This window comes from Musca domestica, unplaced genomic scaffold (assembly GCF_030504385.1).
Source record: "Musca domestica strain aabys unplaced genomic scaffold, Musca_domestica.polishedcontigs.V.1.1 95, whole genome shotgun sequence".
Taxonomy (NCBI): domain Eukaryota; kingdom Metazoa; phylum Arthropoda; class Insecta; order Diptera; family Muscidae; genus Musca; species Musca domestica.
Genome location: NW_026712445.1, coordinates 2047976 through 2075427, shown reverse-complemented (window position 1 = coordinate 2075427; position 27452 = coordinate 2047976). Strand labels below are relative to the sequence as shown.

General features: G+C 35.0%; 1 protein-coding gene across 1 annotated transcript in view; it reads left to right on the top strand.

The window, feature by feature from the left end:
• Positions 1 to 1601: 1601 nt before the first annotated feature.
• LOC101887801 (neuronal acetylcholine receptor subunit alpha-7) overlaps positions 1602 to 27452 on the top strand; it is a 209127-nt gene continuing 183276 nt past the window's right edge. Inside the window, exons 1-2 of the mRNA XM_059132078.1 lie at positions 1602 to 1635; positions 20357 to 20466. Of these exons, the coding sequence (XP_058988061.1) occupies positions 20369 to 20466 (98 nt within the window). The 5' untranslated portion in view covers positions 1602 to 1635; positions 20357 to 20368. The remainder of the gene's footprint in view (positions 1636 to 20356; positions 20467 to 27452) is intronic.

Genomic DNA, 27452 nt, shown 5'->3' with positions numbered 1-27452 from the left:
TTTTTTTTTTTGGCGATAATAATCGGCATTTAGTCTGATGCCACGGTCGATTAATTTGAAATAATTCCAGCGAATGAATCAATTAAAATCATTCAAATACCGAATATATGGGGGTACCTTTATATGGGGCTATACCAAAACGTAGACCTATACAGTTCATTTTCAATACCAAAAATCCTGCAGAACAAACACAAATCTAAGTAAAATGTTTTCAATCAAATTCAATTCGTTCGGAAACTAGAGTGGTTTCCACAGACAGACATACGAACGGACATCGTCAAATCGACATAGAATTTTACGCTGTTCAAGAATATTTATACTTTGTAGGGTAGATTACATTTCGAGACGGAATGACAAACTTAATATATCCTCCATACTATGGTGGAGTGTATAAAAACCATATGGCACCAAATTAGTGGCTTTTAGTACTGTCCGAAGTAAAATGATTTTGTATTTTCTAATTCAAGCTCTCTCCGTTCGCCCAATATAAATAAATACATCTTGCACCGTTCCAGTACGAATTTCCAAAATTTTATTACAAACATTTATGTTTATAAGAGATACATCTATTTATTAATATTGAAACATTTAGAAAGCTTGTACAATTAGTACCCCTGTATTTAGAATTTCCAAAAAAATCTAACCTTATATCACCCCTAAACATCAACATCACTCCACATGTAAAATTTAAAAATTTTAGTTGTTGAAAATGGTTCCTTGCATTTTTAACCTAAAACACAAATCAGGTGAAAAACTGGTGTAGTATATGACGTGGATTTGCATATTTTGAGAGAATATTTTCCACCAAATCCTAAATTACAGTCTCTTCGATGGGGCCATAATTAATCTTTAAATTAGCCGGTACCGTTATATGGCAGGTATCCATAGAGAAAAGCTAAAAATTCATGCAATTTTGCTATAATTTGAATATTTTTTGTTATATTTATAATGAGAAAATTAGTAAAACACATACATTAAATTAAATTCTCTACCAAAACGTCCAAAATTCCTCCAAACTCTTTCATATCCGCATTTAAATAATATGCGCAAACTTTACTTCATGACCATAATACATTACCAATTATATCATGCAATAAACGCACACAACTGCAATATGTGCGAAGTTTCTCTCTCTCTCTCTCTCTTCACGCTCTCTTCAGCTTAGCTTAGCAGCCACAGACGCAGACATGTTTAAATGTTGCAATTCATTTGGCCTCTGGTGGACTCATGTGAAGCAAACTTTCGAAGCAATAAATTTAGAAACCTCAAAACAGAAACAAACAACTGAAATTTTTTTTCGACAAACTGTTGAGAAACTCGCAGTAAAGCTGTTCACCCCAGCGATTTTTTCGACACACGCACTCTATCACACACTCACACAAATACACACACACTTGAGCCATAAGGAAACATTTTAATTGAAAATAAATTTTAAAATATAAAAGTTTTTCTATTAAATTAAATTTATGGCAAACGATTTGTTACAGTTTCAGTTTTCTTAAACCACAATTCCCTTTTTTTGGAAATTGCATATCGAACCAATTTAATCGAGAATAATTTTTTAATATTTCCAATTTTCTTTCTTTGCAGGACGAAAAAAATCAATTGCTGATAACAAACATTTGGTTAAAATTGGTAAGTTTTTTGATAAATTGTTTTAAGGAATTCAAATGGTAATTCCTTCAATTTATTTATGAAGAAAAATGTTAAACGTAGCCAGAATTGAAAAAAACTAACATTTCAGGGATTGAGGGGTAGCAAACGGACGCAATGAAAAAATAAAAATTAACATATAAAAGAAATGATAAAAAAAAATAACCAATATCGACCATAAAGCATCGATGATTTAAATAAATTTTGAGTTATAACTTAGCCTATATTAAAAAGAAATTTATTAAATTTTATGACATACTACACTAAGCGACAGAGCTGCCACCTGCAGTACTCCTTGAGGCTGTAATGATTTATTTTCTTTAATTTTTATACCCTCAGCCATGTGGCTAGAGAGGGTATACAGGGTGAAATTAAAAAACTGCAACCAACTTCAGACTGCTACCATTTCTAAGCCACTCGTCCGACAGCTGTTAAAATTATTCCAGTGACAACCCATTATATTGTTTACCAGCATGCAAAAGGCGAGAATTTTCCAGAATAAAAGTTATTCGTGATGGAATTGATGATAGTGTGATTTCTTTATATTTGGTCGGAAAACCACAAGTGGCTATCGTTAGAGCACTCCAGCATTTAAATGTGAATAAATCTTTTGTGTCTCGTATCATCGCTCGTTACCATGACACGGGTAGCGTAGCCCGACGCCAAGGAAGTGGAAGGAAGAAAACAGCAACATCAGCAGAAATGGTTCGAAAAGTAAAGAAGCGACTTGATCGAAATCCTCGTCGCAGTGGCCGCAAAATGGCTCATGAGCTAAAAATATCGCATTATTCCATTCGCCAAGTATTGACAAATGAGCTCGGGGTAAAGCCATTAAAATTCCAAAAAGTCAAAGTAAAATTCCAAATTCTTAAAGAGTTGCTTCGCTTACCCGAAAGTGGTGAACTGCCGGATTTGATATTTTCCGCTCCGATGAGAAAACATTCATTGTCCAGCAGTAAACAAACAAAAATGATCGTGTTTACTTGCCAAAGAAGTCAGCTGAAAATGTCTACCTTTGGTTTGCCACCAGAACTAAAGCGCCGGCCATGGCCACGCAAAAATTTTGGCCGCAGACCTTGGACATTTCAACAGGACTCAGCACCATCGCACTCAGCACGCGCCACCCAAGAATGGTTACAAAATGAGGTTCCTCGATTCAGTTCCAGTGCCGTCAATGGCCACCAAAAACTCCGGATACCAATCCGTTGGACTATTGTGTCGGGAGTATTTTGAAAAGCAAGCTTGGCACTAACAAATACCAAAGTGTCGATCACCTCAAGCAAGCGCTTCGCCGGGAATTGGCCAAAATACCGCAGAGCAGCATTCGGGCAGTGTGTGACGGTTTCATTGGCCGTTTGAAGGCCAAAATTCGTGCCAAAGGCGACCAATTCGAACAAATTTACACTTTATCTAAAATTTGAGGCTATTTCCGACATTTTTTACTCTCACTCATTAAAATTTAAAAAAAAAAATGTAAAAATTATGGCTTTTGACTCTGTTGCAGATCATTTATCTCACCCTGTATAATGATACCTCCCTATTTTCGGTATTTTTGGTGATTTAAGCGACATTGATCACCGGAAATGTTTCAAATTTGGTATTTGAAGTTTGTAATGGATACTACAGCCTAAGGCAGAAAATTGGATGTGCAGGTCCGAGTCTTCGTATAGCCCCCATATAACGGCAACTCCCGTTATTCGTTATTTAGATTTTTTTATTATTTTAGCGACATTTATCACAGGAATTGTTTCAGATTTGGTATTTGAAGTTCGTAATGGATAAAACAGGCTAGGACAGAAAATTGTCCCTGCAGGTCCACGTCTTCGTATATATTCAGATTTTTCACCGATTTTTTTTAAGTTTCGCATTTGGCAATGGCTTATGAAAAAAGTTGCCTATGCAGATCTACGTTGGCGTATAGACCCTAATATAACAGAAACATTCGGAATTTCAACATTTTAACAGAATTTTTAACGGATTTTATATTTTTGAAAATATCCAAATTCGTTCCAAATGGTAGAGTGTTTTTAAAGTTCCGCCCGGCCGAACTTACAGTTTTTTTGCTTGTTTAAATTTATTAAATATTTGAACCTAAGTATTTTTAATTTTTCTTTTTTTTTTCTTTTTGAATTCATTGGAATCTGTTTTTTATTAGGCCTTTCGATTTTAGTATCGAAAATGGCAACCCGTCCCAAAATATCGAGCCAAACAAAATGTAAATCATATCAAAATCGCATAAAGCTCCTCGGGGTATATGCAAACGATAAAGCACTCGGCTACAATGACGCTGAAGTTTATGACCGCCACACAAACTTTTGACATTAATGCTGCGAAGAGGAGGATTCAATTTCATTTATTTGGTTTTATTCAAGGAGTTGTTTTTGCGCTTCAATCTTCGTTATTCCCCAGAGCCATTAACTTAAGTGAATAACAAGACGGAATAATCAATTTGTTTATTGAACTTTATTTGATAAACATGAAAGTTATGACAACATAAAAGTAACTAAAGAGTACAGTGAACTTGGACTTGTGTAGTCAATACGATTGAAGAAGTTTAATGACCTTACATAAAATCTAAAAAAATGGATTTTATTGATTTTATGATTTTTTTTAAGAACCATGGCTTTGGATATCCTTGATACTATTATGGTCAAGGCCCTCGAAAAAAGTTAATCAGGAACATGTTATACAGGGCACTACTGCGAAATTTCTAAATTAGCCCAAAATGGAGGGCATATTAGCCCATTTCGCTCCTCTTTCGATTTTTCGAATGGCAAAAACAACCTTTTTCAAGAAAAAAAATATTTATGTATGGAAAGGGTAAAATTTGAAGCAGATTTTTGTGTAGGTGGTAAGAGTCATCTGTCAGTAACAAAATAAAAGTTCCCCTAAAATTGAAAATTTTTAAAACCCATATTTTTGGATATTTTTTAAATTAATTTAAAAAAATTATAAATGGTAAAATTATTGGCAATATATGTAACCGTTACACTAAATGTACAAATCGGAAAATTTTTCAGATTAAATGTTTGATATCAATGGGCTCAAATTATCCTTAAAAACCTAAATTTTTTGAAAAATAAAATAAATCTCGGAATTGATAAAAATTGATACCCGTCGCAGAACCCTAAAAAAGATATATATATTTCAGATCAGAATAAAATTAAAGAGCGATTTAGTGATGTCCGTCTGTCTATTTAATCAAGAGCTTTGAAATTTTGCACAAAGGCTTATATTACATGCAGGTTGATTGGTATTGAAAATTGACTATATTGGTCCACGCTAAGTTGTAGCCCCTATTTAAAGGTACCTCCCCATTATCGGTATTTTTAATGTTTCTGGCACAATTTTCCAACAAATTAGCCGAAACTTTACATTTGTGTTTCTCGACAGGACTGTTTTCTCTCTGCATTAAACATCTTCTGCAGGTCCTTTGATTGGTGTAGCTCCCATTTGATGACACCTCCCAATTTTCGGTATTTTAAAGATATCTTCCAGGATTTCCAACCAAATCAAATGATAATATGGGCTTCGCTATTTGTTTTTTTTTTTTATTATATATTATAGGTATCTTTAGACCAAATCTGTTTCACGACATCTAGAGGTGTCCATCTAGAGGTGTCCATCCGTTCGTCTGTCTGGCTGGCTGGGGCGCACGACAACTCTCGAGGGGAGTATCCGATTTGATCCAAACATGGTGTTTTGTCAAGCTTAGATCAGGTTCGGAGATGGGCAATATCGGTCCACTCCTTCTGGTACCTCCCACGCTAAATGTCAACATTTTCCAAAAAAATGTAATTTTCTGCACAAAAAGTAAACGGATTATCCGATATTTCTCCAACTTAGCGAATCCTAATATTTTCATCAGTGCTAGGTCAGGTGCAAAAATGGAAAATGTCGGTCCACTTTATCAAGTACCTCCCCCACAAAGGGTCAAAATGTTGAATAATTATAACTCTTAAAAAAGGCGATCTAAGAGGCCGACTACAAGCATCACAATATTAACCCAAGGTTTGGTGTGAAGATGGTATATATCGGTTCACTCCTTCTTTTACCTCCAACACGAAGGGTCAAAAATTAAAATAATTATATATTTCTATTAACACAAGATCTTGTTTGAAGATGAGATATGTCGATTTTCTCGATATACTCATTCTGGTACCTCCTCCACAAAGGTATCAAATTAAAAAAAAAACGCCCTAAAATGTGAAATAAGAGTCCGATTCTTTTCAAACTTTACGGCGATTCCATTCAAACCTGGCATATCTTAATATTTTCCAATTTTACAAGAGATCTGATTTAAAGGCATTATTTTGCCAACTCTCTCTAATTCCTCCTCCCCCACAAAAAGTTAAAATTTTGATTTACAATTTTTCGCATAAAATTGAAAATAAATGTTCGATGTGCCTTCATGTACCTTCCCCACAAAGGGCCAAATTTTGAATTACCATTAAGTTCATACAACTCGAAATAAGCATCCGATACACTCTAAACTACACACATTCTAATATATCTACTAACACCAGATATGTTGCGAAGATGGGATACATCGGCTCACTCCCTCTGTTACCTCCCCCACAAAGGGCCACAATTTTGAATAATTATGAAGCTAATAAAATGCGATATGAGCTTCCGATTCCTTACAAATTTGTAAAGATCTCTCCACCAGAGATCTGATGTGAATATGGAATATAGCGGCCAATTTTGTTAACAGTTATTCTCATAAAATTGGAAATAAATATTCGAATTTCTATAAATTTTGGGCATCTTAATTTTTTTCTCATTTTTTTATGAAGGGGAATACATCGGTCAACTATATCTGGAACCTCATGCTTATTTCAACATTTTTCAAAAATTATCTCATATCTCATAAAATCAAAGAAGATAGTCAATGTAGTCTAAATCTGACACGCTGAAATATTTTTATCTGATTTAGGTCAGATACGAAATGGAAAATATTGGTTCACTCCTTCGGATAATACCCATTAAGGGGAGACTCACAATGAAATTTGAAGTACAGGGTGAGATAAGAAAACTGCAACAAAGCCAAACGCCATAATCTTAGCATTTTTTAAAGTTTATTGATTGAAAGCTACAAATGTTAGAAACAGCATCAAATTTTTGAATAAGTTTAGATTTGTTCGAATTGGTCACGAATTATGGCCTTCAAGCGGCCAATGAAACCGTCACACGCTGCCCGAATGTTGCTCTGCGGTATTTTGGCCCATTCCCGGCGAAGCCCTTGTTTGAGGTGATCGACACTTTGGTATTTTTTAGTGCCAACCTTGCTTTCAAAAATACACCAGACACAGTAGTCCAACGGATTGGTATCCGGAGATTTTGGTAGCCATTGTGCTCTGGAAATGAAGCGAGGAACCTCATTTTGTAACCATTCTTGGGTGGCGCGTGCTAAATGCGATGGCTTTAATACACGGTCAATTAATACGAGCGGAGAGCTACCATTGGCTGTTATGGCGACCCACACCATCCACATGGCCGGCGCTTGAGTTCTGGTGGTCAACCGAAGGTGCACATTTTCAACTGACTTCTTTGGCAAGTAAACACGATTATTTTGTTTGTTTACAGACTGCTGGACAACGAATGTTTTCTCATCGCAGCGGAGAAAACCAAATTCGGCAGGTTACCGCTTTTGAGTCTATTTTCTTTCTGTTGCGGTGTAAGTGCTTGCACTTTTTGGAATTTCTATGGCTTTACCCCGAGCTCATTTTTCAATATTTGGCGAGTGGAATATCGCGATATGTTCAGCTGACGAGCCATTTTTCGGTCACTTCCCACGCGGGTTTTGATCAAGTCGCTTCTTTATTTTCCAAACCATTTCTGCTGATGTTGCTGTTTTCTGCCGTCCACTTCTTTGACGTCGGGCTACGCTTCCAGTATCACGGTAATTTAAATGCTGGAGTGCTCTAACGATAGCCACTCGTTTTTTACAGCCAAATATAAAGAAATCACACCATCACGCTTGAATTCCCTCACGAATAACTTTTTTTCTGGAAAATTCTCACCAAAATGCTTTTGTACGCTTTTAACAATACAATGAGCAGTCACTGGAATAATTTTAACAGCTGTCGGACGATTGGCTTAGAAATGACAGCAGCCTTAAATTGGTTGCAGTTTTTTCATCTCACCCTGTAGACCTAACATAACTCTGATAAAAAAATAAAAAGAAACTTGAATGTCTTCGCATACCTTTTTTAATTTTTGGTTATAAATGCCTATCTCTTTTTATGTAAGTTTAAATAGCCACCCTAGTAGCTTTAACTGCGCACGCTATTTATGGCATTCAAAGCAAAAACTGCTATTACTTTTCCACAAAAACCCTCAAAGAAATTCCCAAATAAATTTTTAGGATATTACAAATAGTTATTTATATTTCAATATCATGTTTGTTAAACAAACTTCTCTCGTTCTGATTAAGAAACGACTTCTTATTTCCCGAACGACAACAACAGCAGGAAAAGAAAAAAAGGGGCGAAAGGAAAATAGCTGAAGAACAATCTCTCCCTCTCTTCGTTGAAGAGTAAAGGAATGATTGGATGAATGAAAATAAATAGCCTTTAGCATTGGCCACATATTTCAGTAACTTGACCGAAACGAAATATGGTAACAATTTGTCTTCTGGTTAAACACAACAACAGCCGCAAAAAAACACTTTTATAAAATACCGCAATCATGTCAGGAGAAGACTCGAGTAGGAGGAGGAGGTAGATAAAAAGGAATTCCTAAAGCAGGCAAGAAATTCCATGCAACCAGCTAAACAACTTGAATGGCATAATGCAGGAAGGCAATGTAAGCATGTTCTCAAATATTTTATCCACCCACCTTTCTTTGGCTTTTTTTTTAAAAAAAGAAACAAAGAAAAGAAACGCAAAGTAAATTCCCATCAAATGTTAGTTGATAAATACTCAAACAAACAGTTAACAAATTGTTAACTTGCTACGTTTTTAGTAGCTGTAGTAACACCCACCAGCAGCGTGATTACTTATGGTCAGCAGTGGCAGTAGTAGTAGGAGAACATAACAGCAATACCAACAAAAAAGAGAAGAGTTTTTATTTACTTACCAAGTAGAATGGTTTTTGTTGCCGAGCAGTTTATTGAAAAAGCGAAAACGTGAACAGGATTAGAAATGAAGGCAGCATCAGCAGCAGCAAAAAATGGTGTTTCTATTAACAAGTCATATAAATTATAAAAACTTCTTTTAAAGACAGAGAAGACCGGTTTTGGAATGCTAGAAGAAAAAGTGTGTCTTAAATCCAATGTGAAGGAAACATTGGGATTTAGAGGAAATAAATGATTAAATATATTTAGATTAAAATGGAAAACTGTTTGTCTGAGATGGTATTAGTTACCGTGACAAATAATCCAATACAAGTATATGTCAGGACTTCTAGTAGTCCAGTTATAAAAATTCCTACCCAAAAGTTGTCGCATGTCAGAATTTTTAGTTTTCCTAACAACAGAACAGTGTTGGCTTGTTTGCTCGGGATATCGTAGTATTTTGTTGTTGCAAAATGGTCAGGCTTTATCCCTTTATTGTTGCTTTTATAAAAACAACAACAAGGCACTGTCGACGAAGGGGTTTTTGTTGTAACAGACAAAACCAACTTACAAGGTTATGCTACTTCGTTCAGGTTGAACGAAAGTATAACAAGTGGAGAAAGATGTAAATGTTTATAAGACTTTCCAAAATAATTTTAGTTTTCTTCAATTCTTTGGTTGCTCTTCTACTGAGCTTACGATCTCGTCTCTTCTGGGGAGAATATCCCAGACAAAAACAAGGGAACTGATGAGGATTGGTGGCTCTTTCCTGCCTTACCCCCTGGTAAACATTACCATCGTTCTCCACTAATAAACAAACGTAGTTTTTATAAAAACAACAATAAAGGGATAAGGCCTGTCCATTTTGCAACAACAGAATTTCCTAACAACAACAATATTTGATAATATTTTTCTTCAAAAGGAAGTATTTTTAAAACAGATTTTTTGATAGTGCACATTTACTTACCAGGAAATAAAATACATGATTATAGCTCGGAAATCTTAATAGCTTTAAAAGTATTATTATATTATTATACTCATATACATATTGTAAATATATATATTCAAACAAATCGAAAATGTTTACCTTTGTAAAAATATTTTTAAAATATCGAAAATGTGTATTTGACAACATTTCCTTGGGAGGATTATCAAATATTTTTACAAAAAATTGTTTATTTTTGGTCAGGTAGGCGTTAAAACTTATTTAAGACATTTGAAAATTTATTTTCAAAATTATTTATCAATTTTTTCAATAACTTATCTTTACCAGAATTCCTTTAAACATACATATTTTTTTAAAACTTTCCAAAAAGTTCTTTTAGGTTTTTTTTTAGATTGGCGATTATATTTTAAAAAGTTTCCAGGACAGGAAATTTTTGACGAATGCTTTTAAAAGCCCATGATTCTTGGCCAGATTGCCCTTGAAAAATATTCTTAAGAAATCGATCATGTATATACTTATATCTAATATTTACTATTCTTCAAAATACAGGACATTTCCACAGAAAGTCTCTGGAAAATATTTATAGAAATTCGCTATTTTTTGGCCAGTAATTTCTTGATAAATAGATAACAAATCGACATTTTTTTGCAAGATTATAGGTAAATTTTTGTATAACCTACACCATTCTATAGTGGGTATATTAACAGTGTCATTCCATTTCGGAATAATAATCTTAGACCCTAAAAAGTATATATATTCAAGATGAGCGTAAAATTCTAAACCGATCTAGAAATGCCCGTCTGTTGTAATCATTTGTCTAACGAATTGAAATAGAAGGCTACATATTTGCACACATGTGTATTTTGCCAATAAGCCATGTCGGTCTACGTTTTCGTATGGCCCCCATATAGGGTGATATAAAAACACTGTAAAGAAAGTCAAACGCCATAACTTTTACATTTTTTTTATAATTTATTGAATGACAGCAAAAAATGTCGGAAATAGCATCAAATCTTAGATTAAGTATAGATTTGTTTGAATTCGTCATCTTTGGCACGAATTATGACCTATACACGGCCAATGAAACCGACACCCGCTGCCCGAATGTAGCTCTGCGGTATTTTGGCCCATTCCCGGCAAAGCGCTTGCCTGAGGTGATCGACACTTTGGTATTTTATAGTGACAACTTTGCTTTCCAAAATACTCCAGACACAATAGTTCAACGGATTAGTATCCGGAGATTTGGCTGGCCATTGTGCCCTGGAAATAAAGCGAGGAACCCAATTTTGTAAACATTCTTGCGTGACGCGTGCTGAGTCCTGTTGGAATGTTCAAAGTCTGCGGCCAAAATGTTTGCGTGCCCAAGGCTTTAATACACCCTCCTGAATATTTTCGCGATAATATTCGGCATTTATTCTGATGACACGGTCGTTTAATACGAGCGGACAGCGACCATCGGCTGTTATGGCGGCCCATACCATTACCATGGCCGGCGCTTGAGTTCTGGTGGCCAACAGAAGGTGCACATTTTCAGCTGACCTCTTTGGTTTGTTTACAAACTGCTAGACAACGAATGTTTTCTCATCGGAGAAAACCAAGTTCGACAGTTCACCACTTTCGACCAAGCGAAACAACTCTATAGCTCTTTTGAGTGTAGCTGCTTTCTGTAGTGGTGTAAGTTCTTGCACTTTTTAGAATTTCAATGGCTTTACCCCGAGTTCATTTTTCAATATTTGCCGAATGGAATACTGCGATATGTTCAGCTCATGAGCCATTTTTCGGCCACTGCGACGGGGGTTTCAATTAAAGTAAAGAATACTTTTCGAACCATTTCTGCTGATGTTGCTGTTTTCTTCCGTCCACTTCCTTGACGTCGGGATACGCTACCAGTAACGAGCGATGGTACGAGGTAACGGTAACGAGCGATGGTACGAGGCACAATAAATTTATTCAGATTTAAATGCTGGAGTGATCTAACGATGGCCACTTATGGTTTTCCAGCCAAATATAAGGAAATCACACTATCCCGCTTCAATTCCATCACGAATAACTTTTTTTTCTGGAAAATTCTCACCAAAATGCTTTTGTACGCTTGTAAACAATATAATTAGCCGTCGCTGGAATAATTTTAACAGCTGTCGGACGTGTGGCTTAGAAATGACAGCAGTCTTAAAGTGGTTGAAGTTTTTTTCATCTCATGGGGGTCATACGAATCCGTAGAACTATATAAACAATGTTCCACCACCGAAGCTATAACCCATTATGAACTATAATAAAACATGGACCTATACAGCCAAGGTTTTCCAACTAGAAGTAAAACCTGTTAAAAATATTAACAATTCTGTTGGAAAATGTGGCTAAAATCATCAAAATACCGAATATCGGAAAGTAACGTTGTGTAGGGGCTATATCAAAACGTAGACCGATATGTCTCATTTTCAAAACCAACCATCCTAGACACATTCCACACACTTTCAAAGCTCTACGTCAAAAAACGTGATTTCAACATACTGACATACGGACATAAAATTCATGACATTCTGTGAATCGAGTCCCTTCAGCTGGACGGTAGAATTAGACTGTCTCCAGCTCGACTTTGGAGAAGACTCCCTGCAGCTTGTCTTTTGAGAGAGACTTCCTTCAGCTCGCCGTTAGAGAAATATTCCTTCCAGCCCGTCTTTAGAGAGAGAGAGAGAGAGAGAGAGACTCCTTCCAGCCCGTCTTTACAGATAGACTCCCTCCATATCAAGAAAAAGAGACTCCTTACAGCTCGCCCATTCCTTCCGTCGAACTGATTATTTGTCATCCAACTAAAATTAGCACTGTTTTTTTTTTTTCTTTCATTTTTTACGAGTCTCCAATTAAAGACTTAACTGAATAATAAAAATGCTTGAAACTCATCATTGTTATATATATTTATAATTCATTAAACATTTTGTAAAATTTATAACTGACGCTGCATCATTTTTAACTACCCCTGATGTACTCCTACTCCATTAACCATTCCGACATTTATTACAGGCGTGTAATGTAATTTTTCATTTTTTTCGTAATGCTGCTGCTGCTGATGTTAAAATGAATAAAATTCAACAATCACTTAATTTGATGAGTCTCAAGTATAATAATGTAATATTCTTCAAATCTCGAAATGCCCATAGACACGAAGAAGAAAAATGAACGGCGAAAAAAAATCTCTATCAAATCCTTTTAATATCACAATTTGCATAGCGAGAGAGAGCGAGCGAGGAAGAGAGAAGAAAAAATACATGAGAGTTGCACGTTTTACTTTCGCCCTAATTTCGACTAAAAACTGCCGTTTAATGTGATTTGCAATGAGTGAATGAAATTCCAGTACATCATCTTTCATTTCACATAAGCCATGAAAGACAAAAAATGTACGGAAAGTGTCTGATTAAATTACGTGTCACATAAGCTAAAGGATTAAAGGATTATTTTCGTTAAGTTTCTTGTCTTATTGATTTAAAAAGCTGATTTGCAAATATAAGATTATAGAAATGGTAAAATGTGTGATTAAAAAATAAACAGAAAATTTAAAATTTTTGAAATTAAATTTCCAATCCGAAAAGACAGGATTTCAATAAATAATCTTTAAAGAGAGAATCTGAAAGTATGTAAATGCGTATGTCTACGATAGTAGTAGTATTAGGATAACTGTTATAAATTCAAGAAAAAAACTCCTTTCAGTGCATCTATACTCTTAATAAAAAGTCTATAAATATTTCCACTACGAAGCAAAGGTATAAAGACTCGTCCTTGAAATATATTCTTTGGGCCATTTGGCCTTTGGAAAATATTCTTTAAAAAATCCACGCTCCTATATGGGTCCTTTGGTCCTTGAAAAATATTCTTTAAAAAATCCAAGCTCCTATATGGGTCCTTTGGTCCTTGAAAAATATTCTTTAAAAAATCCAGGCTCCTATATGGGTCCTTTGGTCCTTGAAAATATTCTTAAACAAATCCACGCATCTATATGGGTCCTTTGGTCCTTGAAAAATATTCTTTAATAAATCCAAGCTCCTATATGGGTCCTTTGGTCCTTGAAAAATATTCTTTAAAAAATCCACGCTCCTATATGGGTCCTTTGGTCCTTGAAAATATTCTTAAAAAAATCCACGCATCTATATGGGTCCTTTGGTCCTTGAAAAATATTCTTTAAAAAATCCACGATTCTATATGAGTCCTTTGGTCCCTGAAAATTTTTCGTTAAAAAATCCAAGCTCCTATATGGGTCCTTTGATCCTTGAAAAATATTCTTTAAAAAATCCAAGCTCCTATATGGGTCCTTTGGTCCTTGAAATATATTCTTTAAAAAATCCACGCTCCTATATGGGCCCTTTGGTACTTGAAAAATATCCTTTAAAAAATCCACGCTCCTATATGGGACCTTTGCTCCTTGAAAAATATTCTTTAAAAAATCCACGCTCCTCTATGCTCCTTTGGTCCTTGAAAATTATTTATCAAAAAATCCACTTTCTTATATGGGTCCTTTTGTCCTTAAAAAATATTCTTTAAAAAACCCACGCTCCTCCATTGAAAAATATTGAAAAATATTTATCAAAAAATTCATTTTCCTATTTGGGTCCTTTGGTCCTTGAAAAATATTTTTTTAAAAAATCCACGCTCCTATATGGGTCTTTTGGACCTTGAAAAATATTTATCAAAAAATCCATTCTCCTATTTGGGTCCTTTGGTCCTGGAAAAATTTTTTTTTTTTAAATCCACGCTCCTATATGGGTCCTTTGGTCCTTGAAAAATATTTTTTAAAAACTCCACACTCATGGCTTCATGGGTCTTTGAAAAATTTTTCGTTAAAAACTCCACACTCATGGCTTCATGGGTCTTTGAAAAATTTTTCGTTAAAAACTCCACACTCATGGCTTCATGGGTCTTTGAAAAATTTTTCGTTAAAAACTCCACACTCATGGCTTCATGGGTCTTTGAAAAATTTTTCGTTAAAAAATCCACGCTCCTATATGGGTCTTTAGTCCTTGAAAAATATTCTTTAAAAAATCCACGCTCATGGGTGTGCTGATCCTTGAAAATTATTCTTTAAAAAATCCACGCTCATGGGTGTGCTGATCCTTGAAAATTATTCTTTAAAAAATCCACGCTCATGGGTCCATTGATCCTTGAAAATTATTCTTTAAAAAATCCAAACTCATGGGTCCATTGATCCTTAAAAAATATTATTTAAAAAATCCACGCTCATGGGGGTCCCTTGATCCCTGAATAATATTCTTCAAAATCCATGCCCATGAATCCATTGATCCTTGAAATATATTCTTTAAAAAATCCACGCTCATAGGTCCATTGATCCTTGAAATATATTCTTTAAAAAATCCACGCTCATAGGTCCATTGATCCTTGAAATATATTCTTTAAAAAATCCACGCTCATAGGTCCATTGATCCTTGAAAGATATTCTTTAAAAAATCCACGCTCATGGGTCCATTGTGTATAAGGACTATCTTCAGGACGTCTTTAGAGAGTGGCTCCCTTTATCTCGACTATAGAGAGCCCCTCCCTCCAGGTCGACTATAGAGATAGATTAACTTCAGCTAGTCAATAGACAAATACTAACTCCTGTTCGCCCATAGAGAGAGACTCCATACAGATCGTCCGTCCTTTCAGGTAGTTTATAAAGATAAGCTTTCTGTATTCTAGACTCCTTCCGATCTATATATAGAGAGCTCCAGCCAGCTAGTCTATGGATAGGATTCCTGACAGCTCGTCCAGGGAGAGACCCCCAAGAGCTCCCCCATCCCTCCCGATAGTCTATAAAGACTTCCTTCTGCTCGTCTAAAAATACTCCCTTGAACTCGTCTTTGAAGACGTTCTTTAGCATGTCCAAAGAGACTCTCTTCAACTTCTCTATGCCGACCTTTCCCAGTTGTTTATAGAGACCCTGTTCATCCTATCTATGGAGCATCTCTTCAACTCGTCTAAAAGAATTTCCTCCGCTCTAGCCTTCTATAAGTCCTTTGTGCCAACTTCTGTTCCCTTAAAGTCCGCCTTGTGAATTGTGTTAGCGAGTGTGTGTTATTCGTTCGAATTTATCTCCCACTGTGTTAAATCTTCAACAATGAATATGTGCATGTATGTGTGTGTGAGTCTACAGACTATGTTGGCCCGTTACAAGGAAAAAATGAACATATTTGTAATGTTCGTTCGTTTAATTTTCATTTTTAACGTTTTTTGCTCATTTACCAATAAAACCCCCCTTGCAATGAAAAAAAAGGAATGCAGAGCAACAAAACGTTACGAAATGAAATGAAAGAAACGCGATCCGGTTTCTTTGCCAAAATTGCTTTTTGCGGAAATTGAAATGTTTCCACAGTCGTTCGTTACTTTTTTTGTTTTTTGGTTTTTTGGCGAATGGTTTCTTTTGTTTTAAAATCCGGAAAATAAATGGCGACAAAAGAAACACAAGAAGACATTTATGTTTGCTGGTGTTGTGGTGGTGTAATATGAGCACAACTTATACTACACTGGCGACGGCAAACAACATTTTTGTATTGTTTCCGTTTTGGTGGGTTTTTATTTGCATTTGAAGCCACTCACCCGCTTGCCTCCCCTCTCGTTGCTGATGCATCACAATATCCCGCAATCAGAGCCGTTTCTCTGCTACATTGCCACAGATTCATTTTCAATTTTTGGAATATGTATGACGGCGACAAAAGAATGTCAACGATGGCGATGACAATACTGAAATGCTGAAGTGCAGGCGAAGGCGAAGTAGTAGTTCAGGGTATTCTTAAGTAAACAGCCAAAAAAGAAAAATATATGTAACCACAGAAATAGAAACAATCAAACCGACACACGTACATATGTATGCATGTTTGTATAAACCGAAATCAAAACTATTTTTCTTCCGCTTTTGTGTGTTGGCCTTTGTGATTTTTTGCAGTTTGTTTTGATTCCACACAGCACCAGTTCTGTAATAAGAATCATAAAATATTTGTAACATATTAATTGTGGTCCACATATTCAAATTGCCAAAAATGAACACTGCTGGAACTAAGTGACATCACCTAAAAATACAAGACATTGGCAAAAGGCAAGTTTAGATAAATTGCAAATAAAATGTTTGATTTTTGTGTCAAAGGAAAAACAGAGTGCTATTAAGGAAACATTGGAATATTAAAAGAAAATCGCAAATATTTTAAATTTTCAAACATTTAAAATTTATAAATATTTTAAAAAAAATTTAAAAATCATAATTTTTTTCAAAATCTAAATATTAAACCTATAAAGTCATTAAAATTTATGAATTTCAAAATTTTTAAAAATTGCTCGATTATTAGACCATATAAATATCAATTACTTCTGGAAAATATTGTTCAACAAATCAAAATTACTAATCTTTCTAACAATATTCTTTAAAATATCAATGAACATGGATAAATAGTCCTTGGAAATTTTTCTTTAAAAAATCAGCAATTAAAGCGTTGTTGTTACTTAAAAATATTCTTCCAAAAAACGCAAGATTTCAGTCTTTTTGTTCCTCCACGATTTCAGCTAAGATTTTTTCTAACAAAATATTCTCTGAAGTATTTACGATTAGAAGTATGTTGATCCTTAAAAAATATTCTATAAAAAAATCCATGATTACAACTCTATTGGTTCTTAAAAATATTCTGTTAAAATCCTCGATTTTAGACCTGTTTTTTTTTAAATATATTTAGAAATGTACGATTCGTCCATTACAATATTTCCAAAATACACGATTTCTGGTGTACTAATCTTCAAAACAATTTCTTTAAAAATCCACGAATGACTCCGGAAAAAAAAAATTAAAAATCCACGAATGACTCCGGAAAAAAAATTTTTAAAAATCCACGAGTGACTCTTGAAGAAAATTTCATTAAAAATCCACGAACGACCCTTGAACAAAGTTCTTTAAAAATCCACGAATGACCCTTGAAAAAAGTCCTCTAAAAATCTTCAAAACAATTTCTTTAAAAATCCACGAATGACTCCGGAAAAAAAAATTAAAAATCCACGAATGACTCCGGAAAAAAAAAATTAAAAATCCACGAATGACTCCGGAAAAAAAATTTTTAAAAATCCACGAGTGACTCTTGAAGAAAATTTCATTAAAAATCCACGAACGACCCTTGAACAAAGTTCTTTAAAAATCCACGAATGACCCTTGAAAAAAGTCCTCTAAAAATCCACGAATGACTCTTGAAAAAAAAAAAATTAAAATCCACTAATGACTCTTTTAAAAAAATTCTTTAAAAATCCACAAATGACTCTTGAAAAAAATTTCTTTAAAAATCCACGAATGATTCTTAAAAAAAATCTTTAAAAATCCACGAATGACTCTTGAAAAAAATTTCATTAAAAATCCACGAATGGCTCTTGAAAAAAATTTCTTTAAAAATCCACGAGTTACTCTTGAAAAAAATTTCTTTAAAAATCCACGAATAACCTTTGAAAAAAGTTCTTTAAAACTCCACGAATGACTCTTGAAAAAAGTTCATTAAAAATCCACGAATAACCTTTGAAAAAAGTTCTTTAAAACTCCACGAATGACTCTTGAAAAAATTTCTTTAAAAATCCACGAATAACCTTTGAAAAAAGTTCTTTACAAATCCACGAATATCCCTTGAAAAAAGTTCTTTAAAAATCCACAAATAACCCTTGAAAAAAATTCTTTAAAAATACATGATTGGTTCTCAAAAAAATCCTTAAAAATTCACGATTGGTTCTTGAAAACTATTCCTTAAAATTCACAATTGGTCCTCCTAAAAAATCCCTAAAAATCCACGATTGATCCTCGAAATTAATTCTTTAAAAATATCTTCCCATTGATCCTTGAAAAATATTCTTTGAAAAATCTACGCTCATTTGTCCTTTTAAAATATGGTCCTTGGTCCTGTTAAAATCCATGCCTATCGGTCTGTTGGTCCATGAAAAATATCCTTATAAAATCCACGCTTTTGGCTCTAATGGTCATTGAAAAATATTCTTTAAAAAATCCACGCTCATGGCTTCATTGGTCCTTGAAAACTATTCTTTAAAAAATCCACGCTCATGGCTTCATTGGTCCTTGAAAACTATTCTTTAAAAATCCATCTCTTCATTGGTCCTTGAAAAATATTCTTTAAAAATCCACCCTCAATATCTCTTCATTGGTCCTTGAAAAATATTCTTTAAAAATCCACCTTCAATATCTCTTCATTGGTCCTTTAAAAATATTCTTTAAAAATCCAGGTTCATATCTCTCCATTGGTCCTTGAAAAATATTCTTTAAAAAATCCACGCTCATGGGTCCATTGGTTCATTGAAAAATATTCTTTAAAAAATCCATGCACGTGACTCCCTTCGTCCTCTTAAAATATTTTTTTTAAAAATCCACGCTCATTGCTCCATTGATACTTGAAAAATATTTTTTTTAAAAAATCCATGCACGTGACTCCCTTGGTCCTCTTAAAATATTTTTTTTAAAAAATCCAATCCAAATATTTTTTAAAAAATCCACGCTCATTGCTCCATTGGTCCTTGAAAAATATTCCGCTTAAAAATATTCCGAAATTATCCCCGCTTCTTGGTCTGTTGGTCCTTGGAAAATATTCCTTGAAAAATATTCTTTATAAAATACACGTTTATTGGTCCTTGAAAAATATTCTTTAAAAGTCTACCTATATTATTAAATATTCTATAGATTCTCAAGAAATAAATTATTTATTTAATATCTTTTAATTTTTCATTAATTTATAGCCAACTCGACTCGAGCAACTACCAAAATAACAATACCCATTGTCCCCCACATTTTATTAATGATAGTTCCAATTTTTGCGCACTCTATCCCTTAACAAGAATACCCACTTCAATTAATAATAAAAAAATGGTGTAAGAGAAACAGAAAATACATTGAAATATGAAAAGAATTAATTTTCTTTTGTTTCCGAAAAACAGGAAAAAAATCATGTCGTCTCAATTGACCAGAATTGTATGAGTCGTCTGGCTGAGAGTAACACGCTCATTAAAGAAGGCTGAAATGGGAAATCCAAAGAAAAGAAACGTCCAACCCGACGAATATAACCACTTCAGATTGAAGTCGTCATGTCGCACAACCAAAAGCTGGCTGGCTGGCAGCTTGGTTCGTGGTGGTTTGGTGTACGTGTGGCCCGTGCGGTACATGCTTCTCAAGTTAATTAATTTAATTTTCCTGCTGTTGCTGCTGCTTGTAACAGTGATTCGCCAAGAAAAGCAAATTGAAAAGAAACAAGGATATATGAAATGAAGTTTCAATTAGTGTTGTTGACATTTTGACGATTTCTCCTGCCAGCAGTAGTAGCAATTATTAATGCTACTTGTTAACAGGCACGGGGGGTTGTAGGGAGATTTTCAGGATAGGCTACACTTGTTTTTGCATGAGAAATGTTTTTTTTTTTTTTTGAATTTTTAATTAAACAAATATGAAATAAACCATTCCAAGAAGGGTGTAAGCAATTATAGCGAATCCGATTCTATATAATATTAACACCTTAGTTCTTGCATAAAAGTTGATGTCTTTATTAATCCAATCAAAGTATAGCCTTATATGGAACAATGGGGCGTATGATAAACATGTTCTCTGTTTTAATGTTTTCATACGCCCCATAGTCCAGTAGTAACATCATTATTGAATTGTAATATATTTTCAATTTATATTTTCCTATTTCTTTTAGGAATGGAATGATATGAACCTACGATGGAATGCCAGCGACTATGGTGGGGTTCGAGATTTAAGAATACCGCCGCATCGTCTCTGGAAACCTGATGTTTTGATGTACAACAGGTATGTAAATTTGAATTCTAATTTATAATTGAAGTAAATTTATTTGATTGTATTTAAATTTTTTAAAAATAGTCGTTGAAACCACAACGAATGATAATTTAGCAATCCTTTAAAATATTACAACTCGTTAACAAATAATTAACAACTTATGACATCATAGAATACTTTAATAAAATTCGATGGTCCTTAAATATTTTGAACTAGAAATCTAACATTTTTTCAAAATATGTCCACGATAATATCTTAGATAGGATAAACCAATTCGAGACCAGCATAAAATTCCATATTTCTGGTGGTAAACTTATTTTTTTCCATATGCCTCCTATATTTGTACGAATAATAATGAATGGTACTAAATTTGGTATTGGTTTAAAGGATAGGGCTCGAATACTCAACTTTAGTATTTAGGACTCAGTTGGAATCTGAAATTGAGATATGGTTGTGATATTGGGTGAAGGAATAGAACTGGAATATTGAAGTTTTAGTAGCAACCTCCTCGGTAAAGATACAACAAAGAGTGGGACCCTGGTCCAAAGATATTTAGATATACCAAGTTTGTAAAGAATCGCTTACTTGTTACGCTATGTAAAAATACTGACAATTGCGCCCCTTTTGTAGGAGAGGCACCAACCTACCCCCATACAACATTTTATGAAAATCGGACAGAATATTAAACACCCAACACATATAGGGTGAGATAAAAAAACTGCAACAAAGTCAAAAGCTATAATTTTTACATTTCTTTTTTTAACGAAATGAATGAAAGCAAAAAATTTCGGAAATAACATCAAATTTTAGAATAAGTTTTGATTTGTTTGAATTGGTCACCTTTGGTACGAATTATGGCCTTTAAACGGCCTTTAAACTGCCAATGCGGTATTTTGGCCCATTCCCGGCGAAGCGCTTGCTTGAGTTGATCGACACTTTGGTACTTTTTAGTGCCAACCTTGGTTTCCAAAATTCTCCAGACACAATAGTCCAACGGATTGGTATCCGGAGATTTTGGTGGCCATTGTGCACAGGAAATAATGCGAGGAACCTCAGTGGGTCTAACTCGCTTCCTTTTCTATGTTACAAGCAAATGCACAAAGACATAATACCCTGACCCTGACCGATGTGGTGTAGGGTATGGAAATACACCTAGCCATTAGGCTGCAGAGGGTGTATATCATTTGATACAGCCACAACGTACCTCAACACGAAATCTTTTATAATTTGTAAATAAGCAGCGAAATTCGGCCGAACCGATCTTTTAATACCCTACACCATTTGAAAGGAACTTGAAAATTTCAAAAAAAAAAAATCCAAAAACTACCACTTAAATGAAAACCGTTATATGGGGGCTATACGAAGACGTGGACGTGCATACGAACTTTTTTGCCATAGGTTGTAGTGTCCAGTAAGATTTTCCAATACGAAATTTAAAACGATACCGATGAAAAATGTTGCTGAAATCGTCAAAATACCGAATATAGGGAGGTACCGTTATATTGGGGCTATACGAAGAGGTAGTCCTGCATTCAAAAATTTTTGTCATAGGCTTTTGTACCCATTACGAACTTAAAATATGAAATTTGAAATAATTCCGGTAAATAATTTCGCAAAAATCATGAAAATGCCGAATATAGGGAGGTACTGTTATATGGGTGATATACGAAAACGTGGACCAATATGGCCCATTTACGAACTTAACCTACCTACTGGTAAACTATGCATGTATGCAAAATTTTAGATTTCTATCTCAATTCGTTCGAAAGATAGCGTGATTGCATCAGACGGATAGACAGACAGACAGGAGGACAGAAGGACATCGCTAAATCATCTTAGAATTTTACGCTGATCCATAATATATATATACAGGGTTGCCCATATTCGACGGACCCATGACTCTTTGGGCCCATTCCAATCGACGAGGCTTGTCCGCAGGCAACATTCTTTGCGTCAATTGAATTTTGTACGGGAACAAATGCAAATCAATGCGAATAATCCGTTGTAAAGTGGACCGAGCCTTGCCCAACTGCTGAGAACGGCGTTTTGGGATGTTCTTGGGGACCTCTCAACACTGGCTTGTACGGCCTGGGTCGAATTTAATATATGCCCTCTTCGGATTAGAAAGAGCCTTACCAGTCGAAAATTTTTCGTATAAACGCTTAATGGTGTTCTTAGAAGGCGCAGTTCTCACATTTTTTAATGTTTTAAAAGCACGTTGAGTTTTCACAATAGACTTCTTGTAAATGTCAACTATGTCAGAGCGCTCGCGTGGCATGTATTGGTTCATGGTAAAAATCTGCTTGGACTGACGCTTCAAACGCGGTATGTCATTAAGCGATGTGACACCTCTGTCAAAAGTTATGGCGTTGGTCCGTCGAATATGGGTCCGTCGAATATGGGCAACCCTTTATACTGACTAATACTTTTTTTATTTATTTATTTTTTTTTTTTTTATTAATTTTATCTTTTTTGTTATTTTTTTACTCACATTTAAAATCACTTTACGATATGCAACGAAATATAGAATTTTTACTCTCCATCCTTGTGCATTTTTCCTCCCCTCTATGTATGCCGGAATGTCCGATTTTATTCATATAAAACATGATAAATGGACTTTAAGCATCACAAACTTGTATTCACAATGGCTACATGGCCATTATATGTTGTTGCGCTATGCTCCTCGCTATGCTAGTATGCATAGCAAAACTATTACGCTCGATTACATATTTCGCCCTCTCTCTTCAACACTCTCTCACACACATAGCCACACTAGCACCCCATTCGCCAACAATAGCATTTCTCTGTTAAGCATGTTAACAACAATGAAGAGCAAATCAATTTAGCACAGTCTGGCAAGCTTGGCCAACGAACTTCAGAAAACTTCGTTTTTAAAATGATTTCAATTCACCCACAACGAAAGCCAAATACGCATACATTTATGTTGCATGCTCGATTGGACTTGTATGCCAAACACAAAAAAAAAACGGAGCTTGTTGGTGAGCTTTGGGGATAAAGGATCCCTCTCTCTCTCTCTGTCTCTCGGTCGCTCTTTACACTTGGAATAGTTGATGATGCATAAAAAAGCATTAAAAATTTAGTTTTCCATTTTTTCATTCTCTTCTCCCCTTGCTGCACCCTATGTTGAACCTATTATTGAGGCTGTTTGAGAGTTTTCAACTAAAAAGGAAGAGATTTTCCAAAAACCGTTGTATTTGTTGAATAGAATAGTCGTTGAAGAGCAGATGGACGGACGAGCAAGTGAGCCATGACAGCTGAAGGACAGGATAAGAATGAAAGGATTTTTTTGTGCCCGTCACATCGTTTGAATGAAATTTGAAAATGATTTGAAACGTGTTGTTTACTTTCGGCAACAATCATTAATCATTGGATTTGCTTTGCTTTATTTGTGTGCTGCTGCTGTTGTTGTTGTTTCGGTTCAGTCTTTTTAAGGGTCTTCGGTGATGAATGAATAAATGGACAACAAGTTTATTCAATTTATGAATTGCTTATTGTCGGGAAGATGTTTTCAACAATTTATTCTTTGGAAATATGTTTGAAGAAGATTTATGAGGTTTTAAGTTATTTTAAAGTGTTCAGTTGTTCTTGAAATGGACATATGTCAGTTTTTAAATTAAAGTGGTATTAGAGGTGTAACATGAGCTTAAACTAGATGCGGAGTCTCTCAAATCTCGAATATCTGTATGGATAAATACCGCAATTGAGAAACTGGGCAAGGTGAATTTAAGAGCCCCGCTATTTCTTTCGAAATTTCCAGGCAATTTCGGAAAGTTTCACCAAAAAAGTTTGCAATTTAAAATCAACTTATTCCAAAAATAACCGCTTACCGTTCGAATTAGACAAGTGACATTTGTTCAGAATTAGAAATATGAACGTATTAAAAATATGGAATGCACACTGATAAAAAATGCATTCTAATAAACAGGGTGAGATAAAAAATTGCAACCAACTTCAGACTGATGTCATTTCTAAGCCACTCGTCCGACAGCTGTTAAAATTATTCCAGTGACACTTCATTATATTATTCACAAGCGAACAAAACCATTATGGTGAGAATTTTCCAGAAAAAAAGTTATTCGTGATGGAATTCAAGCATGATAATGTGATCTCTTTATTTTTGGCTGGAAAACCGCATGTGGCTATTGTTAGAACGCCCCAGAATTCAAATGTAAATAAATCTTTTTTGTCTCGTACCATCGCTCGTTATCGTGATACTGGTAGCGTAGCCTGACGTCAAGAAAGTGGACCGAGGAAAACAGCAACATCAGTAGAAATGGTTCGAAACGTAAAGAAGCGACGCGTCGCAATGGCCGAAAAATGGCTCGTGAGCTGAACATATCGCAATATTCCATTCGGAAAATATTGAAAAATGAGCTCGGGGTAAAGCAATTAAAATTCCAAAAAGTGGAATAACTTACAGCGCTAAAGAAAACACAAAATAGACTCAAAAGTGCTAAAGAGTTTCTTCGCTTGACCGAAAGTGATGAACTGCCGAATTTGGGTTTTTTCGCTCCGATGAGAAAACATTCGTTGACCAGCAGTTTGCAAAAAAAAAAAAAAAAAACAAACTGATAGTGTTTACTTGCCAAAGAGGTCAGGTGAAAATGTACACCTCCGGTTGGCCACCAGAACTCAAGCGCCAGCCACGATGATGGTATGGACCGCCATAACAGCCGATGGTCTCTCTCCGTTCGTATTAATCGACTGTGGCATCAGAATAAAAGCCGAATATTATTGCGAAAATATTCTTGACGGTGTATAAAAGCCTTGGGCAGGCAAACATTTTGGCCGCAGACCTTGGACATTCCAACAGGACTCAGCACCATCGCACTCAGCATGCACCACAAATGTGGTTACAAAATGTGGTTCCTCGTTTCATATCCAGCGCACAATGGCCACCAAAATCCCGGATACCAATCCGTTGGACTACTGTGTCTGGAGTATTTTGGAAAGCAAGGTTGGCGAAACGCTTGCTTGAGGAGATTGACACTTTTGTCTTTTTTAGTCCCAACCTTGCTTTCCAAAATACTCCAGACAAAATAGTCCAACGGATTGGTATCCGGAGATTTTGGTGGCCATTGTACGCTAGAAATGAAGCGGGGAACCAGATTTTGTAACCACATTTGTGGCGCGTACTGAATGCGATAGTGCTGAGTCCTGTTGGAATGTCCAAGGTCTGCGGCCAAAATATTTGCGTGCCCAAGTCTTTAATACAACCTCCAGAATACTTATTATATATTTATTCTGATGCCACGGTCGATTAGTACGAGCGTAGAGTGACCATCGCCTGTTACGGCGTCCCACACATGGCCGTAGCCATGGCGCTTGAGTTCTGGTGTCCAACCGAAGGTGCACATTTTCAGCTGACCTCTTTGGCATATAAACACGATCATTTTGTTTGTTTACAAAATACTGGACAACGAATGTTCTCTCATCGGAGCGGAGAAACCTAAATTTGGCAGTTCACCACTTTCGGGTAAGCGAAGCAACTCTTTAGCTCTTTTGAGTCTATTTTCTTTCTGTTGCGGTGTAAGTTCTTGCATTTTTGGAATTTCACGGGCTCATTTTCAATATTTGCCGAATGAAATATTGCGATATGTTCAGCTCACGAGCCATTTTTCGGCCACTGCGACGCAGGTTTCGATCAAATCGCTTGTTTAATTTTCGTACCATTTCAGCTGATGTTGTTGTTTTCTTCTGTCCACTTCCTTGCGGTCCGGCTACGCTACCAGTATTACCGTAACGAGCGATGGCACGAGACACAAAAGATTTATTCACATTTAAATGCTTGAGTGCTCTAATGATAGCCACATGTGGTTTTCCAGCCAAATATAAAGAAATCACACTATCACGCTTGAATTCCATCACGAATAACTTTTTTTTCTGGAAAATTTTCACCAAAATGCTTTTGCACGCTTGTAAACAATATAATGAGCTGTCACGGGAATAATTTTAACAGCTATTGGATGAGTGGCTTAGAAATGAAAGCAGTCTGAAGTTCGCTGCAGTTTTTTCATCTCACCCTGTATTGACATAATTGTCGTTTGATCCATCGATATTCGGTATTTTATGATCCCTGCCACACAAGGTCTTAAAAATCTATGATATTTTGTCAGAAGGTCGTTCAAAAAATGTTCTTAAATATTGAAGATTTTAGTAGAGGGATATTTGATTTCCGAAATTTCATCTGGATAATCCTTGTAAAAATGTCACGTAAAAATCCACGATATTTTGATTGAGAAATCTTTATTAAACTTCCTGAAAAGTAGCAAGTATAAAAATCGAAGATTTTTCCCCAGAATTCCGTAGAAAAATATTTAAAAAAAAATCCACGATCTACGAATTTTGAAAAATCTCAATAAAAATCAAAAATATTTTAGAGAACCTCTTAAATAAATAATTTTTGTAAAACGCGCTATTTTGCTAAGAAAGCTCCTTAGAAAAATAATTTATAAGATTTTACAATTTATATAATGTTAAGGAGGACCTGAGAACTATTTTTTAAAAATTCTCTATTTTCTACTTGTAAATTTTCCTCGAAGTGTATGTGGCTTTAAAGAAGAAGGTACGGAAGGAAAGTCCATAAACACATAAAATTCTTTGCTGGGAAATATTTCCAAAAATTCATGAAATACCCGATCCTTAAAAATATAAAATCCTCATAAAATAGAAACTTCTTGGTAGACAAAACATCGTTGTGTAGCAAAACATTCAAATTTATTAGGTCGAAGTCTTTTTTTAATTTTTTAAGAAATCCAAAAAATTTAATAATTTTCAGTATAACAGCTGAGACATTAGTAAACATGTCGTTCTACGGGTATTTAATATTACCATGTTCAAAGTTATCCGCCAAAAATAAAATTGCTGATATTTCAATATATTGTTTTACTTCTTCACTAAAGCACTTACATTCTCCCAACATCTGCTCTGTATTGCAACACACCTGCTCCCTTTCAAAACACATTTTCCTTGCAATG